The sequence below is a fragment of the Rhinoderma darwinii genome, chromosome 5 (genome assembly GCF_050947455.1).
Source record: "Rhinoderma darwinii isolate aRhiDar2 chromosome 5, aRhiDar2.hap1, whole genome shotgun sequence".
NCBI classification, from domain to species: domain Eukaryota; kingdom Metazoa; phylum Chordata; class Amphibia; order Anura; family Rhinodermatidae; genus Rhinoderma; species Rhinoderma darwinii.
In genome coordinates this window covers 201,905,009-201,923,439 of record NC_134691.1, presented here as the reverse complement: position 1 = coordinate 201,923,439, position 18,431 = coordinate 201,905,009, and the positions used below count along the sequence as shown (strand labels likewise).

Sequence of the window (18,431 nt, the reverse complement as noted above, 5' to 3'; positions counted from 1 at the left end):
AGATCTCTGGCTGGGGACTCCAATCTTGGGAAAGCCCCTAACGTCACTGTCCATATATGGAGTGCTCTGGCCGGGGATTCCGCTATTAGAGGGAGCTACAGTGGCGCTACCTACAGGGGCACTGTGGCACTATATGGGGGGGGGGATGTCAAACTATCTACATGGCAAAAAGAAAAGAGCAAGGCCGCACATCCAAAATACAAGTAGGAGCTTTATTCACCCAATGCGACGTTGCAGTCCAGCAGGACCTTTCTCAAGCATGTGAAAAACATGCTTGAGAAGTTTCCGTACAGCAGGACCTATCACATTGGGTGCATAAAGCTCCTATTTGTATTTTGGAAGTGCTGCCTTGCGCTTTTCTTTTTGCCTACTCCAAGGGACTTTGGATCAAGTCCTATTGAGGCATGCACCCATATTTTGTCCAGTGCTGTGATATTTTTCCTTTTTGTGTACTATCTACATGGACACTGTGTGGCACTAGCTACATGGGCACTGTGGCACTATGTACAGTGGGAACTGTGGCACTGTCTACATGGGCACTGTGGTATTTTCAGGGGTTAGGGACAAAAAAACAACTGACAAATAAAAGCTGTTAACTTTTTTTTTTTTTAACGGCTTTTGAAAAACGGATGGCAATTGGATGACAAGCAGCCATTAAAAATGGACAAACAGACTTGAAATAGATTAAAATTTGGAGACACACTGATGCAAAATGCCATGAAAAACTGAGAGTTAAACAGTTTTTAAATGGCCATTCTTTTTCACTGTCATGTGAATGTAGCCTAAATGACTACGATACAAAGAGTCTAGTTCACATGTACCTTGGTCGGGCCGGGAAATCCGGAAAGAAGGAACCTGCCATGCGACCCGCCTAACCCACAGCAGCTAGGAGCAATTTGCAACCCAGGCTGGCATCATAGGAAGCCATGCTATGAATCTGGTAGAGCTTCATGAACGTGTGCATGGAAACCCAGGTAGCAGCCTAGCTGACCCGAGAGACTGAAGCTTTATGTCGTTTCGCCCAGGAACCTCAGACTGCCCTTGTGGAATGGGCATTAACCCGAAAGGAGGGAACCTTATCTTTGTACCGACAGCATTCCATAACTGCAGACTAAATCCAGTGAGCAATAGTAGCCTAGGAGGATGCAACGGCCTAGCATGGCCCTTTTGGAATCGCAAATAGAAAATCAGAGCGCTTGCCCTCGAATCATAATTAAATTATGAACCTCTTCTTGTGCCTGTATAAACAGTAAAACTGACTAGTGAGCTATAGAGAACAGGAAATATCAGGTTTTTGTGACTGCTCTAGTGACCAGTGCAAAAAAGATTTATAATTTGTATTTATTTTACTTTTATATATAATGTTTTATTGATTTAACGTTTTTTTTCTTAACATTTATTGCCTTGGGGCAATGAGATCAATGGTGAGGGAAACGGAAGTGAAGGTTTCAGTTTGCCTTTCCATTGAGGGGTTAACCCGAAGGAAACCTCCGACGGAACCCATCAACAGAAGAGCAACGCTGATGTGAACATAGCCCAAGTCATGAGCTTTTCAATAGCTTTTTATGACGGATCAGTGGCATCCTACACTCAGACTACATTAGTTTCCGTTCAATTGAGGTCATTAACTTTCATGTTCACTTTTTATGATGTATCAATTATACAGATATTATAGCCTATGGGTGATGGATGCCACAGCTAGACATCCATCACAGCCAGCTTTTCCCTGCTTATAGGTAAAACAACGGCAAAAAACATCATGTGAACATTAGAGTTTATTTATTTTTTTGAAACTAGTCAGCAAAATACTAATCATGAACAAAAATTTTTGTACAATAACAAATATTCTGGAAATTATCGTGCATTTGATTTACTTTATATGTATATTTCCTCAGAGGGCAGTACAGTGTGCTTTATGGCAATTGCACCGAATCAGAGTTAACTGACAAATGTCAGACTATAAACCCAAAATTGTTTAAAAACAATAGGATTATAACAACAACCTTTTTAAATAGTTACTTTCTAACTACGCATTCCCTTTAACCCCTTAACGCACCATGACGTAACTGTACGTCAAAGTGAGCAGGAAGTTCGCGCACCTTGACGTGAAGTTACGTCTGTGCTTTAACAGTTAACCGCCGCGCGGCGCTACACCGCAGCGGCGGTTAACTGTGCAGGGTGTCTGCCCTGCATTCCCCGTTGCCGATCAGCGGCCCATCGCCGCTGATTTCGGCAGTTAATCCCTTAATTGCGGCGTTCGATTTTGAACGCCACAATTAAGGTGTTTAGCGCCGATCGGCAGCCCCCACGTGAAATCACGGGGGCTGGCGATGGTACCCATGGCAACCGGACGCCAGACAATGGCTTCCGGGCTGCCATGTACAGAAGCCTATGAGGACCAGCCGGAGGGTGTTCGTCGTAGGCTTCCTGTCAGTCTGACTGTGAAGTCACACTGACAGTTGGAATGCATTACACTACGTGTGTAGTGTAATGTATTCCAGCAGCGATCAGAGCTGCAAGTCTAAGTGTCCCCTAGTGGGACAAGTGAAAAAAGTAAAAAAAATATAACAAAAATGTTTTAAAAAAAGTGTAAAAATAAAAGTTATAAGTGATATAAACAAGAACTGCTTTTTTTTCCTATAATAAGTATTTTATTATAGGAAAAAAATGCACATTTAAAAAAAAAAAGTACACATATTTGGTATCACCGCGTTCGTAACGACCCCAACTATAAAACTATAATATTATTTTTCCCGCACGGTGAACACCGCAAAAAAAATAAACGAAAAAAATGCCAGAATCACTATTTTTTGGTCACTACCCCTCCCAAAAGATGTAATAAAAAGTGATCAAAAAGTCGCATGTACGGCAAAATAGTACCGATACATACAACAACCCGTCCCGCAAAAAACAAGTCCTTACACAGCTTTTTTGACTGAAAAATAAAAAATTATGGCTCTCAGAATATGGTGACACAGAAAATAAATTATTTTCTAAATAAGTTATTTTATTGCGCAAACGCTGCAAAACATAAAAAAACCTATATACATATGGTATCGCCGTAATCGTACCGACCCGCAGAATAAAGTGTAATGGTCATTTATAGCCCAGGATAAACGCCGTCAAAAATAAATAAAAATCATTGTCAGAATTGATGGTTTTTGGTCACCTGGCTTGCCGAAAAATGGCATAAAAAGTGATCAACAAAATCGCATGTACCCCAAAATGGTACCAATGAAAATTACAGATTGTCCCGCAACAAATAAGCCCTCACGCAGCTCCAGTGGTGAAAAAATAAAAAAGTTCCGGCTCCCAGATTATGGCGATGCAAAATGTGCAGAGCGTTCCAAAAGCGGATAGGATCGGGTGCAATTTATAAGTGCGACACTGGCCACATATCTGTGGATTATTATTTATTTACCCCATTATTATACTCTTATTATGCCCCTGATGTACTCTGCACAGCCTACATGTGCCCCCACATTATAAACTGAAATACCAGCAAAACGCCAGAGCTACTATCAACCAAAATATCCGCTCCAAAAGCCAAATGGCGCTCCCTCCCTTCTGAGCCCTACAGCGTGCCCAAACAGCCGTTTACGTCCACCGATATGTCATAGCCATACCCGGGAGAACCTGGTTAATATTTTATGTAGTATTTGTGGCACAAACTGGGCACAACATATAGTGCACTAAAATGGCACATCAGTGGAAATTGTAATTTTCACTCTGCACCATCCTCTGCGCATTAACCATCCACTGTACGGCATACGTCACTAGTATATGATAAAGTATACATTATTGCCTTTCATGCCTTACGCGTTAAACGGATATCATTAAAGTCTGAGTGACTGATGTGTTAAACAGATGCCTAACAGTGGTATCCGTCAACCATAAACTATAAAGGTATCCGTTGAACGTGTACGTCATGGATAGGGGCAAAAGAATTCATGACTTATGCATTTAACATGTAACATTAAAGTCTATAGAGAGGGGTGCCATTATTAACCATCTGTCACAGCCTATGCTTAACGTATACACTGGGAGCATTTTCCTGGTCTCTGTATATGTTAAGCGCTGCCAAAATCGTAATGTGAACAGGCCTTAAGAATATACTATCATCACAAGCGCTTCAGAATAGTCAAGTATATATGTTTGTGTAAAAATAACTCACCAAGTCCTTTTTGTTATTTTCCTTACAGGCCGTCTTGTACCGCACGACAGCAATTGACAACATTTCGACAACGGTAATGACAAATTTAGCATCTGTAATTTCCAAAATCCTGAAATGTTCCTACAAGGGATGGTAACAACCATTAGCTAGAATTCCGATTTACTATGTATATTGCAATACAATTTCCTTTTTTACCATTACTATCTAAAGACTTACGAAGGACCACTGAACATGAGATTTATTACTTTATTTCTTACAGAAGACTAGAGAGGTGGCCGATATTTCTGGAAAAACAAAACAAGGCACCTATACAAAAAAAAAAAAACAGCATGCGCTTTTCCTTTTCTTTCTCAGGCAATCGTCTGTTTTGGTGCAGAGGCACCATGGGGTGTCAGAGAACAGAGGCATCAATGTGAATAAATGCCCTCTCTATGCCCCATGTCAAAAGATAGCCAAGCAGATTGCATGGCATTGTGGATTAGCTATAGTCCGAGCCAACTGGAGGAAAACCATTAGAAATGTCACATAACCAACCAGATTTGCTAGAAAACGTATCCGAATTGTTCTGTATCTATATATGAAAGGTGTTACTGTAGCTGCACCACGGGATAAGGAGAATAAAATGATTTCTGGTTTGCGCTATTGTCAATCATATGTAAAAATCAGACAACTGAAGGGTTTATTTTTATTTGTAAAAATATTCCCGCTCCATAGGAAGCCCTATGCTAGTTTCACACATCACATAAAAATTACGCTGTAGAACCATCAAAAAATCTGTACCAAAACCCGCAAGGAAGTTACATACGGATTTCGTTGTTGATTCAGGTGCGAAATGTAGCCTCGTATTTCACTCATTTCATTGCAATAAATGAAATCCTTGTCATTTCATTTCCACAAAAAAAGATAGGGCATGCTGCTGGTATGTATCTGGAACAGGCTTAGAATCCAAATTTTTTATGCTATGAATGAATGGGGTTTGTTTCCGCCTCTTCCGCAAGAAAACATCTGCAACAAGTACGCGATGTGTGAATCCACCCCCGCTACTCATCTCAAATAAGCTTGATTTAGCGGTAGCTAAAGCTTTCTAGAATTCTTGTCCAGCGCTATATTTTGGCTCAGATTTATTGACTGCTTGTTGCGGCAGGTCTTGTTGCTGCCACTTTCCAAAGAACCCTGGATAGCAAACACTGGCTTAGACAAATCGACAGAGACAAAAAAGTCGAACATAAAAAAAAATTTAAAAATACTGCACATTACTAAAACAGTTCAGTATTTTTACGTGTAAATTACAAATGTAACACATTCGGACTTTGACGCAAATTTCAGCCTATTCCGTAGCGGATAGTATTCGCAGCGCGTGCACATGGCCCACAATAATACTAACCAAGAAATCTAATAGCTCTTCGGTATTTGTAAAGTTTGGGCCAGACTCGCAAGGTTCCTGCAAAAAAATGAAAACTGATTAATATGGATTTCAGTCAACATGAGCAAACCGTTCAAAGAATAAAACTGGAATTTACCTTGCTGTGCACTTCTTTCTCATGAATATCCTTTTTACTTTCTTCATTCTCCGTATCTTTTTTATGTTTTCCTTCCTTGAAAGCACAATACCAATTACTTAACAAAAATTCTGATGTGCTCTCAGTGGGGGCATGTTTACCATAAACCAGAATCTTACAGGGTTAACATTATGTAATGGTGCTTAAACTAGAATAATAATATGGTTTGAGAGTCTGGGCAATGTCTGCAAGAGAGGTTTATTGCTTAAAGATACAATAATATGCCTCCCCAAACTATCGCCTTTAAAATGTACCTCTAGTTACAGTACGTATATTAAGTGCATCAGTCTCATGACATTCGTAGTTAAACATAAAACCTAGTTAAATCCAATTAACTCCTATAGGGAATAATTTAGATATCAGTAATGCCATGTACACCATGCTTTTGGCCTACGTTTTAATGTATATGCCAGGAAATCTTCAGACGTATACGTTGAACGAAGGCGCTAACGGATGACTTAACAGTGGTATCAGTCACCATAAAGTTTAAAGGTGTACGTTAAATGTATACTTTATGAACTCTAATGGTATCCATTTAACTTACACGTCATGAACAGGGTCATTAGAGTCTAATGGCGATGGATGCCACTATAGGCATCAGATTAATGCATCCATCGCCCATAGATTATAATGGTATCAGTTTAATGTAGAAGTCATAAAAGGCTATTACATTAAACGTATAACTGTGAAGTATGCTATACAGTGGCATATGTCACCCCTAGGCTCCCATGTTTAAAAAAAAATTTATGTAGTGCAGTGTAAGTTTTTTGCGGTATCCCTCGGGACGGAAAGTTTTGTCTACCACGCTTTTCCATCTTCAAAAATAAATGTTATATATATATATATTTATGCGCACTTTTTTTTTTTTGAGGATGGAAAAAGCGTAGTAGACCATAGTGTGAAGGAATAATTTCAAAATTCCATGTTTTGTATTTTGTATCAGTATACACTGTACAGTGTGATATTCATTTTTGTCTTTTAGTTTGCCTTGTAATAGTCTGCAGATGCTCTGCAGATTACTTAAGGTATTTCTTCTTGGCAGTAAAATAGTTGCTAGAAGTAACAGTTTGGGATGGAGCTCAAGTCAGAGGGAGGAATTCTCCCTTTGCTGATTACAATAAGCGTTATGCTCTTTGTTCTGTGTCTTATAAATATACGCTGTGTATGATAATAAATTGGAGTCTTTCTTTTTGAGAACATGGTCTCAGAGTGATTTGACTCACCAAGCTCGTATATACCTTCTTCTAAATTTGGAACCTACAGAAATCAAGGCGTAGTGGTACCGTTGCGACCACAGAAATTGGCGCCCGAACAGGGACCGGCAGCTACACCTTGATGCTCCCCTGACTCTCCGAACACCCTGCAGTGACTAGCCAGGAACGTGCAGACCATCGCTGCAGCAGAAGGTAAGAAGCCTTTATTCTTACAACTTTGCTCTGCACCTTCTCTGTCCTACACTGTGAGTTCGGGGATGAGTGGGAGACATAAGGTAAGAGGGACTTAAATGCTTGCCAGTCCATGAATCCTTGTTCCATCAGGAAAAGTGCCTGATTTCTGTAACGGTTGTGTGAATGTGTTTTAGGTAAAGAATGAGTTTTTGATCATGCCTCACTCATGCTAGGATTGTTGTTTTTGTTTGCCATTTTTGGAGTTTTGTTACTATATTGTATTGGTCTTTGTGTGGGTGAGTGTCAGAGACCCCGGTCCGCAGTTTAAAGCTCTGGCCAGAGTAGTTTGTGGGTGACTATAGAAAATAGATTGTAAGTGAGAATCTATCAGCACCCTCCCGGTAGACAAGGTGATGCTGGGACAAGTACGTGTTTGGGGGACTGTAGAAAATCGTATCTATCAGTCTAACCCTATGCCAGTAGACAAGGTGATGCTGGGACACGTACGTGTTTGGGGGACTGTAGAAAATAGATAGTAAGTGAGAATCTAATCAGTCTAACCCTATGCCAGTAGATAAAAAAAAAATAAAAAAAAGGTGATTCTGGGACACGTAGCGTGACCAAGATGGGGAATTTAGTAACACTGACACCCCAGAAGGAGAAACCCGGAGTTTCTCCGGTGGATATAGTAAAACAAAGAGAAGGGAGATATGCAGTCAAAAAAACATGAGGAGACCCTCATGAATGGGGTGAGGTATGTAGAACCCATAGAGGATGGTTGAAAGATAAAAAGTTTACGGAGCAAGCGAATGCCTGTGAAAAAGTGTCCAAGGAAGTACAGAGAGGAGGGGCGAGGGAGATCGAATGTGAGGAAAGTTTTATTATGAATGTTATGATGGTAAGAGATGGGGATGATGACGGGAACAGAGAAAGGAATGAGGAAGTGAAAGAGAAAAAGGGATTTATCCTTTATGGAAGGGTTAAGGAGACCCATAAAAGAAGCTGTAGGAGTAGCCCGCCCTGAATGAAGGAGCCTACACCCACGAGATCTCATGAAAGTGGCGCAGGGATTAGAACAAAGTTAGAAACAACCGAGGAAGAAAAAATCCTGTAGCGGGAGAGGCTCCCTACTATCCCCAGCATCAGAATCAAGGGGGACAGGGCAGGGGACCCCAAAAACAGATAATTAGTTTGTTACAATTATGCTAAGCCTGGACATATTTCCAGAGATTGCAAAGCCCCAAGGTGACCTAGAGACCCCAATTGGCAGCCACGAGCTCAGTCACAGGAAGGAGCTCAAGAACAACCTCCTCTGCAGCACTCAGGCAGGCATCGCCCCAATGAGGAGGATTATGGGTATCAATGAGAAATTGGTAATCCAGGAGCTGGCACAATAGCTTCAATACTGCCCATTAAATTAGGACCCGTTCCGTTAGGATCTCTACCCATAGAAGGGCAGAGGCAGAGGCCAATTCCTTTTCTCATTGATACTGGAGCAGCCACATCAGTAGTAAGTGCCAGTCAAATACCCACTCATTTATCTCTGGTGAAACACGACCATGTGTGGGGGTAGAGGGGAAAGTAGTCCAGAACCCCCTCACAAAGCCACTTGTCCTCTGGTTTGGTCCTCACAAATCTGTAGTCACTCGCATCGTCACTAGTGAAACTACCCATGTAAATTTACTAGAAGCAGATTTGTTACAGAGGCTCAGGGCCAGTATAGAATATCTAGAAGCTGGGACAGTGCAGCTGACACGACACCGGGGAGAGGAAGAATTATGTCTTATTGCTTCGTGTGATCTTAACTCTTGGGATGAACGGTCGTTGTCTCAAGTGTTATGTCTGTCCCCCATCAGAAGTGGAGACACTCCTTAGCGTGATACCAGTCAGCTTATGGGCAGCTGGCCCTACGGATGTAGGAGTTCTTCCAGTTCCACCAGTGACTAAGTCTCAATCCTGGCCACCCACTCCCACAGAAGAAACAATACACTTTGAGCACAGCTCAGTCCGAAGCCATTTCTGCCAGTGTTAAGGATTTTCTGCAGGCAGGAATCCTTACTGAAATCGTGTCCCCATGTAATACCCCATTGTACCCAGTTAAAAAGTAGACGGATAAGGGGGAACCAGCCCAATATCGTATGGTACATTATTTTAGAGCGGTCAATACTGCTACTGTATTTAATACCCTGATTGTGCCAAATCCCCAGACCTTGTTGGCCCAAATTCCTTACAATGCCACACATTTTACTGTAATTGATTTGGCAAATGCTTTCTTTTCTGTGCCATTATAGCCTGACTGTTGGTACTTGTTTGCCTTCACTCGTTTGCCTCACCTAGAATTCCCCCAGCATGTATACGGCTGCAATGGGTCTTGAAGATTGGAATCCTGACCCCGATATGGTCCTTCTTCAATATATAGATGATCTTTTATTATGTTGCCACAGCCAGGATCAGTGTATCCAAACATCAATGTTATTACTGCAGTTTTTGGCGACAAAAAGATGCAAGGTTTCACGAGCGAAACTTCAGTTTTGTTGTACCACGGTGAAATTTTTGGACCAATGTGTGTCACAAGGGATTAGACACCTAACACCTGAAAGGGTGCAAGTAGTTTCAAAAATACCCCCACCACAAACTTTTAGTGCCCCATGTACCTTTTTAGGGCTAGTATCATATTGTCGATCCTGGGTCCGCAATGCTTTGGCTCTTAAGCAAACGCTATATGATTGTCTCAAAACTGAACCTTTTTATCTCACAGGAGAGGCGCTGGACAAATTTTTATTCTTTTAAAACAGCCCCCGCTTTAGGAACTCCAGATCATGCCAAGCCCTTTAGGCTTTATTGCACCGAATTACACAGACATGCCAGCGCTGTCCTTACACAGTCACATGGTCAACAACACCATCCTGTTGCCTACTACTCAGTCAGATTGGACCCGGTAGCCAGAGGGGCCCCATCTTGTGTCAGGGCAATAGTAGCAGTGCAGGCAGTCCTGGACAAGGCAGCAGATCTTGTACTCAACCCCCCTGTGACTGTTTATGCCCCCCATGACATTTCAGCAGTACTCACAGAGGTCCAGCCGAAACACCCGTCTACTGCTCGATATCTGAAATTACAATGTGCTTTGCTTCTTCCTGAGCAGGTGACATCCAGAGATGTACCACCCTGAATCCAGCTACCTTACTGCCTTTGGAGCAAGGGGGAGAAGATACAGGTATTTGGTCTAAATTTCTTCCTTCCATGGAAGATCATGATCGTATGGCCCAGGAGACTGTGGGCTTTTCACATGTCAAGGATTCACAATTACATAACCCTGACTTTATTCTCTTTGTGGATGGTTCAAGGTACTTTGAGTATGGTAATTTCCATACAGGATATTCAGTAGTAGATACACAAGTAGTACACAAAGCCGAGGCACTACCATCACACGTCAGCACAGGAAGCAGAGTTGAAAGCTCTCGCAGAAGCCTGTAGGTTAGCAAAAGATAAGACAGCTAACATATATACGGACTCAAGGTATGCTATTGGGATTGCTCATGATTATGGCCCTATATGGAAAGCTAGAGCGTTCCTCACGTCAGCAGGCACACCTATCAAAAACTCAGACCTGGTAAAAGTCTTAATGGAAGCCCTAATGGAACCCACTCAGGTAGCCATTATAAAAATAAAAGCACACACTAAAGGTGAACAGCATGGAAACCAAGGGTAATGATTTAGCAGATAGAGCAGCCAAAGAAGCAGCAAAAACATCTGCCCCCATGCTGCCACAAAAGACTGTACTACACCCGGAGGATGTGCGTGACTTTGTTAACCATAAAATGTTACAAGTTCTACAGAAACAAGCCAGCCCAGAGGAACAGTGGACATGGCAGGAAAAAAGGTGCCATCCAAGGGGGGAGATGGGTTATGGACTTTAAAAGACAGGCTCTGCCTACCCAGAACGTTGCATCCTATGATGGCCCAGGTAACTCACGGTAAATAGACATTGGTTCGCCCCTGGTTTCAGCTTGATGGCCTCAAAATACACCCAGGGATGTATGATATGCGCTCACAATAATGTGGGAAGAACTGTAAGAGTACCTCAGAAACAGACCCCAAGACCTTTGTATCCTTTTCAGAGACTGCAGATCGATTACATCTAATTACCAAAGGTGGGAGTTTATGAATACGAACTTGTGTGCATTGACTTGTTTTCAGGTTGGCCAGAAGCTTTCCCAGTGGCCAAAGCAACTGCAATATCCACTGCCAAGAAAATAATGGCTGAAGTGGTGTGCCGGTATGGAGTACCCGAGGTAATGGAGAGTGACAGAGGCTCTCACTTCACAGGAGAAGTAATGACTCAGATCATGACAGATTTAGGAATAGATCAAGCATTCCATACACCATACCATCCACAAAGTAGTGGGAAGGTACAGAGGTTAAATGGGACTCTAAAATTTAAAATCCAAAAGGCAATGGTGGAAACCGGGAAACCATGGACCGAGTGTTTACCATTAGCCCTCTTTTCGGTGAGATATACACCCAACAAAAGGACAGGGTTGAGTCCCTATGAAGTTTTATTTGGCACGGTTCCTAAGCTAGGATGTTATTTTCCACAGTTGCTCCAGATGCAGTATGGTAGGTTAACCGATTATGTACGAGCTTTACATCAGGCAAAGAAACATACCTATGGTATGATCGGTCCGATCTCGTAACGCGTAGCATTCTTATCCATTAAACATATAGCTCATTTAAACTTCTTGCCTTGGATTGAATCCTTCAATTCCACAACATTTGGACAGCGCTGGAGATTTTTATCCTCCTTTTTTTCTCCATTTATCTCGATCTACTGAGGGAGCCCTGACAGCCCCTGCACGGATTTAGCAGCTGCAGTCCTTTGAGACCATCCAGGCACTTCTGGGTGTTGTGCTCCTAGCACAACACCAGAAGGTAAGCACAACCGCTTACCCCCGACCCGTTGTCACTTTAAACAAGAGATGATGCACGATGTGTGCCGGGTGTTTTTTGTTTTTCTCTCCGTGTCATTGATATGGAAGGCAGAGACCACCTTTGGGAGAAAAGTTGGGATGTGTCGGAACACTATCATATCCCTGTGGATCACCAAGAAGGCGGCTTACGAAATAGCCTTGCCAGTTCCAAAACCAATCTGATAGTTTTCTTTCCTGGAAGGTTGCCTTCCTTGTGAACATTACTTCTGAGAAAGACATCCCACAATGGCTCGAAATGGATGGCCTGAAAAACTTCCAGAATCAGGTCGAGATCTCAGGGTTCAGAAGGTTGCCGAAAAGGAGGAACAGCATGAGCCACACCCTGCAAGAAGGTCTTAATCTGTCAGGGAATGAAAAGCCAGCGTTCACTGAAAGAGGATAGAGAGAGCAGAGACCAGGCACTATAAGGAAGCAAGGGCCAAGCACTGCTCAATCCAGATTGCAGAAAAGACAGAATCCTAGGTGTGAGGCACCAAGGGATGGAAATTGCGTTGCTTACACCAACGGAAATAGGCCTTCCACGTACAGCGGTACACCTTAGCCAACTGAAGCTTACTTACTGTTAAAACTGTCTGGATGACATGCTCAGAAAGACTGCGCAATTTCAGAATCTCGGCTTCATTAGCTAAGTTGTTTAACGAAGCTGAAAGAGTGGGGTGGAACAAGGGACCTTGAGAAAGGCCATGTCGTGGCGGAAAGCGCCATGGGGCGTCCACGAGTAGATCAACCAGGTCTGCGTACCAGGCCCAGCCTGTCTGATGCCACCAGGATGGCTGGAATGCCTTCCTCCTTGACGCACTTAAGAGTTCTCGTAGGTGGCAGAAGGGGAGGGAAGAAAAAAAGAAGAGAACCCTTCCTTAGAGTGACCTGGGCGTCAACGACGAGAGAACTGGCCACGTGGTCTGGAACCTTATGGTTGAGACGAGATGCAAGGACAGACGTCTGGAGTGCCTACCTCTGCACGATCTAGAGGAAAATCTAAGGATGAAGTGATCGTTCCTCAGATCTAGCTTCCTCTGACTGAAATCTGCGGCCCATTTGTCCACACCTGGCATGTGGACTGCTGAAACAGATGGTATATTATTGCCGCTCTGCTCCAGGCGCTGTCCAATATAGGCAACCCCCGTGTAGTTGTCGGTATGGATTCAGAAAACTGGATCCTACTTGCAAAGGAGAGCCACCCCAGCCTGGACTGCAATGATCTTGTGCCCAGAGAGAACACTGGCAGTTCTGGTGTCGAAAATCATTCCCAGTAAACTCCATGCGCTGGGCTGGGACCAGAGACGACTAGTCTTCATTGATGAGCCATCTGAATCTGTTCAAGGTGTCCAGCATGATCCTGAGACTCGAAATATTTTCCTCTCTGGAGGAGGCATTTACTAAGTAGTTGTCCAGTTAAGGAATCACAATGAGTCCTTTTGGGCAAATAAAGGGGGCAATAAATAACAAAAAGAAAGCATTTAAGCTTCTTAAACAGGAAAGCAATGAAGAAGCACTAAAAAGCTACAAGGGAAAAAATGTATTTGGCAAAAAAAAGAACAAAACTGAAAAACAGCAAAGCTGGAGACAGACACACTTATTGCCAAAGGGAGTAAAACTAACCCTAAAATGTACTTCAATTGTAGCCATAATGAAAATGGTAAAATTGAAAGCGTTAACCTTTTAAAAAGTAATGAGGAAGAAATAGTGGATGAGAAGAAAGCAAACTTATTGAGCTTTTTCTTTTCCTCAGTCTATAATTAAATGTTGGGTTTAATGCAGAGGGATAAAGTAAATTCGCCATTAAATGTCACCTGTCTAAGCTAGGAAGAAGTGCAGAGCCACCTTAAAAAGATTAAAGCATACCACACCTTTTAGGTGATTTTTCAGAATAAGCTATCATGTGTGTGCATAAGAGGAAAAACACTAAATTTCGGGACATTTTAAAGCAGTTTTCCCCTCTGCAGGCTCTAATACTAAGTTTTTCCTGAACTAGTGGATGGAGTCTGACTTCTTTGTATGGCATGTCTGCTATACAAAGCACACAGAGAAAAGAACAACCTGCTCTCCTATCTCTTTGTAGAACACCCTCAGAAACAGCAGCAACATTGAGGACATTACACAAGTAATGAGCAATGTTGCTGTGAATCAGCACTGAGGGGCCATAGAACACCCACCAGATGCTGCAGCAGCGACTGTCTTTCTGCCAATCTCTAAGGATGCTGCCTCCTTCTCCCTCCCCAGACTTCTATGTAACCTGCTCCCTCAGTAAGCCGATAGGCCATCTTGTCTGGAGATGTATTTAGCAGTACAGTCAGACTGAATGAACCCTTAGAAAGGAGACGTAAGAGGGGTAGGATAGGAGCCTGATAAATGGAGAGAGGAATTTTCTCTAATAGTATTTATAACAATGCTTCTTATATTCTCTTGTACTACTAATTTATACACCGTTTGTTGAAAAGCTATTGAGCATTTGAAACACAGAAATTATTTTTAATATTTCAGGATACTATATAATGATAGGATTTGTTCCACAGGACTGGTGAATAGCAAATGTAGTGCCAATATTAAAAAAAAAAAAATTCAAAGGTGAGCCGGAAAATATAGGCCTTTACGTTTAAAGAGGCTCTGTCACCAGATTATCAAATCCCTATCTCCTACTGCATGTGATCGGCGCTGCAATGTAGATAACAGTAATGTGTTGGGTTTTTTTGGGGAAAAATTATCATTTTTGGCTAAATTATGAGCAATTTTATATTTATGCAAATAAGTCTTTCTAATGGACAACTGGGCGTGTTTTCTCTTATTTCCAACTGGGCGAGTATTGTGTTTTTAGCAACTGGGCGTGTTTACTTCTTTCACTGCACAATCACACTGTGCTGTGGATCATGCTGGGCTGGAACAATGAGAAGTGTATGTCACTGATTAGTCACTGATTGGTCAGCCTCATACACTCCTCTGTACAACACCCAGTTGGTAAAAAGTAAAAACACGCCCAGTTGTCCATTGAGAAACTCATTAGCATAAATCTAAACTAGCTCATAACTTGCTCAAAGATGATCGTTTTAAAAAAAAAATTAAAAAAATACTATGTAGGAATTAGGGCACTTATAATCTGGTGACAGAGCCTCTTTAACCCCTTAAAGGCAATGTGTTGCCAGAAAAACATGTTTTTTTTTTTAAATTAAACATTTAGTGTGTGGGTGATTAAACATTGTTCAAATTTTTTTTATTTTTTTCACGAGTCAGGAAATATTATAAATTAATTCTAATTTATAAAATTTCCCATTTCTGGTCACTAGATGGAGCTATTCTCAAAATTGCAGCATTGCAAAATTGGGTAAAAAGCCCTCGCTCTAGTGAGCTCTCAGCTAGTGCCGGGATAAACGAGGGGTTTGAACGGTGTAACCTCCTACACTGTGTGTCGCCATTTTTTGAGCTAACACACAGTGTAGTAGGTTTACATACAGTAGTAAACACACACAAACACGAACATACATTGAAATCTCTTACCTGCTCCTGCCGCCGCGGCTCCCTCCGGCCCGTCCGCTCCGTCTGCTGCCGCTGGTCCAAGTGCACAAGTCCGGAAGCCGCGACCGGAAGTAGTAATATTACTGTCCGGCCGCGACTTCCGGTCCACAGGAAAATGGCGCCGGACGGCGCCAATTTCAAATTGGACTGTGTGGGAGCGGCGCATGCGCAGTTCCCACACAGACGCCGTACACACAAGTGAATGGGACGGGAGCCGTTCGCAGTCCCTATGGGACTGTGGCTGCCGTATTCCATGTCTGTATGTGTCGTTAATCGACACACACAGAAATGGAACAAAAAATGGCAGCCCCCATAGGGAAGAAAAAGTGTAAAAATAAGAAAAAGTAAAACACAAAACACACAAATAAATATAAACGTTTTTAATAAAGCACTAACATCTTTAACATATAAAAAAATAATTTGTGATGACACTGTTCCTTTAAGGACGCAGCCTAGTTTGGGCCTTAAGGCTCAGAGCCCATTTTTCAAATCTGACATATTTCACTTTATGTGGTAATAACGTCGGAATGCTTAAACCTATCCAAGCGATTCCGAGATTGTTTTCTCGTGACACATTGGGCTTCATGTTCGTGGTAAAATTTGGTCGATATATTCAGTGTTTATTGGTGAAAAATTGCAAAATTTAGAGAAAATTTTGAAAAAATAGCATTTTTCAGAATTTAAATGCATCTGCTTGTAAAACAGACGGTTATACCACCCAAAATAGTTACTAGTTCACATTTCCCATATGTCTACTTTGGATTGGCGTCGTTTTTTGAACACTCTTTTATTTTTCTTGGACGTTACAAGACTTAGAGCATAAACAGCAATTTTTCATATTTTTAATAAAATGTCAAAAGCCTTTTTTTTAAGGTACCTCTTGAGTTCTGAAGTGGCTTTGAGGGGCCTATGTATTAGAAACCCTGATAAAACACCCCATTTTAAAAACTAGACCCCTCAAAGTATTCAAAACAGCATTTAGAAAGTTTTTTAACCCTTCAGGCATTTCACACGAATTAAAGCAAAGTGGAGGTGAAATTTGCAAATTTCATTTTTCTTGCTGAATTTCAATTTTATTCATTTTTTTTTCTGTAACACAGAAGGTTTTACCAGAGAAATACTACTAAATATGTATTGTCCAGATTCTGCAGTTTTTAGAAATGTCCCACATGTGGCTCTAGTGCGCTCGTGGAATAAAACACAAGCCCCAGAAGCAACGAAGCACCTAGTGCATTTTGAGTCCTCTTTTTTTAATTAGAATATATTTTAGGCAGCATGCCAGGTTTGAAGAGGTGTTGAGGTGCCAAAACAGTAGGAATCGCCCAATAGTGACCCCATTTTGGAAACTACACCCCTCAAGCAATTCATTTATGGTTGTTGTTAGCATTTTGACCGCACAGTTTTTTCACAGCACCTATTTCAATTGGGCTGTGACATTAAAAAAAAAAAAGACATTTTTTCCAATAAGATGTAATTTTTTATAAAAATTTCTTATTTTCACAGGGAACAAAATACTCAATTTTGTTGCCCAATTTCTCCTGAGTGCAGCAATACCCCATTTGTGGTGATAAACTGCCGTTTGGGCTCATGGGAGGCCTCAGAAGGGAATGAGCGCTGTGTGTTCTTTGGAGTGCAGATTTTGCTGGTTTGGTTTTCGGGTGCCATGTCACATTTGCAGAGCCCCAGAGGTATCAAAGCAATAGAAACCAACCACAAATGACCCCATTTTGGAAACTACACCCCTCAAGGAATTCATTTATGGGTAATGTGACCATTTAAACCCCATAGTTTCTTCACAGAACTTATTTGAATTGGGCTGGGAATGAAAAAAATATATATTTTTTCCAATAATATGTCATTTTAGCTCAAAAATTCTTATTTTCACAAGAAATAAAATACTCCATTTTGTTGCCCAATTTGTCCTGAGTGCGGCAATACCCCATTTGTGGTGATAAACTGCTGTTTGGGCCCATGGGAGGGCTCAGAAGCAAAGGAGCGCTATTTGTTCTTTGGAGTCCAGATTTTGCTGGATTGGTATTCGGGTGCCATGTCGCATTTGCAGAGCCCCTGAGGTATCAAAGCAATGGAAACCCACCAGAAGTAACCCCATTTTGGAAACTACACCCCTCAAGGAATTCATTTATGGGTGTTGTGACCATTTTGACCACATAGTTTTTTCACAGAACTTATTTGAATTGGGCTGGGAATGAAAACAAAATTATTTTTTTCAAATATGTAGTTTTGGCTGACAATTTCTTATTTTCACAAGAAACAAAATACCCCATTCTGTTGCGCAATTTGTTCTGAGTGCCGCAATACCCCATTTGTTGTGATAAACTGCCGTTTGGGCCCATGGGAGGGCTCAGAAGGAAAGGACCACCATTTGGCCTACTGGGGATTTTCTAGTGCGAAGTCATGTATGCAGAAGCCCCTGAGGTACCAGTACAGTTGAAACCCCCAAGAAGTGACCCCGTTTTAAAAACGACACCCTTAAGGCATTCATCTAGAGGTGTAGTGAGCATTTTGACCGGAGACATACAACCCATAAACTGTAATGTGGGTTCTCCCGGGTATGGCAATACCCTACATGTGGCTGTTATCAGCTGCCTGGGCACACAGCAGGGCTCAGAGGGGAAAGACGAGGGGGGATAAGCTGTGCGGAGTGCATCAGGGTAAGTAAAATTGGGGTAAATTATAAACCAAGGGATGTATGATAAATTTTAAAACACTCTTTCATACAGAGCTCTGGTTATTCGGGACACGTGTCACATTGATATATTGTGTCATCCCTTATAGCAGACTTTGCACCTCT

The 18,431-nt window shown here is 41.9% G+C and overlaps 1 protein-coding gene across 1 annotated transcript in view; it reads right to left on the bottom strand.

Moving 5' to 3' along the window:
* LOC142652539 (uncharacterized) overlaps positions 1–18,431 on the bottom strand; it is a 63,725-nt gene that overhangs the window by 13,934 nt on the left and 31,360 nt on the right. The window contains exons 11-13 of the mRNA XM_075828188.1: positions 5,695–5,769; positions 5,559–5,615; positions 4,175–4,294 (exon numbers count right to left, since the gene is read on the bottom strand). Coding sequence (XP_075684303.1) covers positions 4,175–4,294; positions 5,559–5,615; positions 5,695–5,769 — 252 coding nt within the window. The remainder of the gene's footprint in view (positions 1–4,174; positions 4,295–5,558; positions 5,616–5,694; positions 5,770–18,431) is intronic.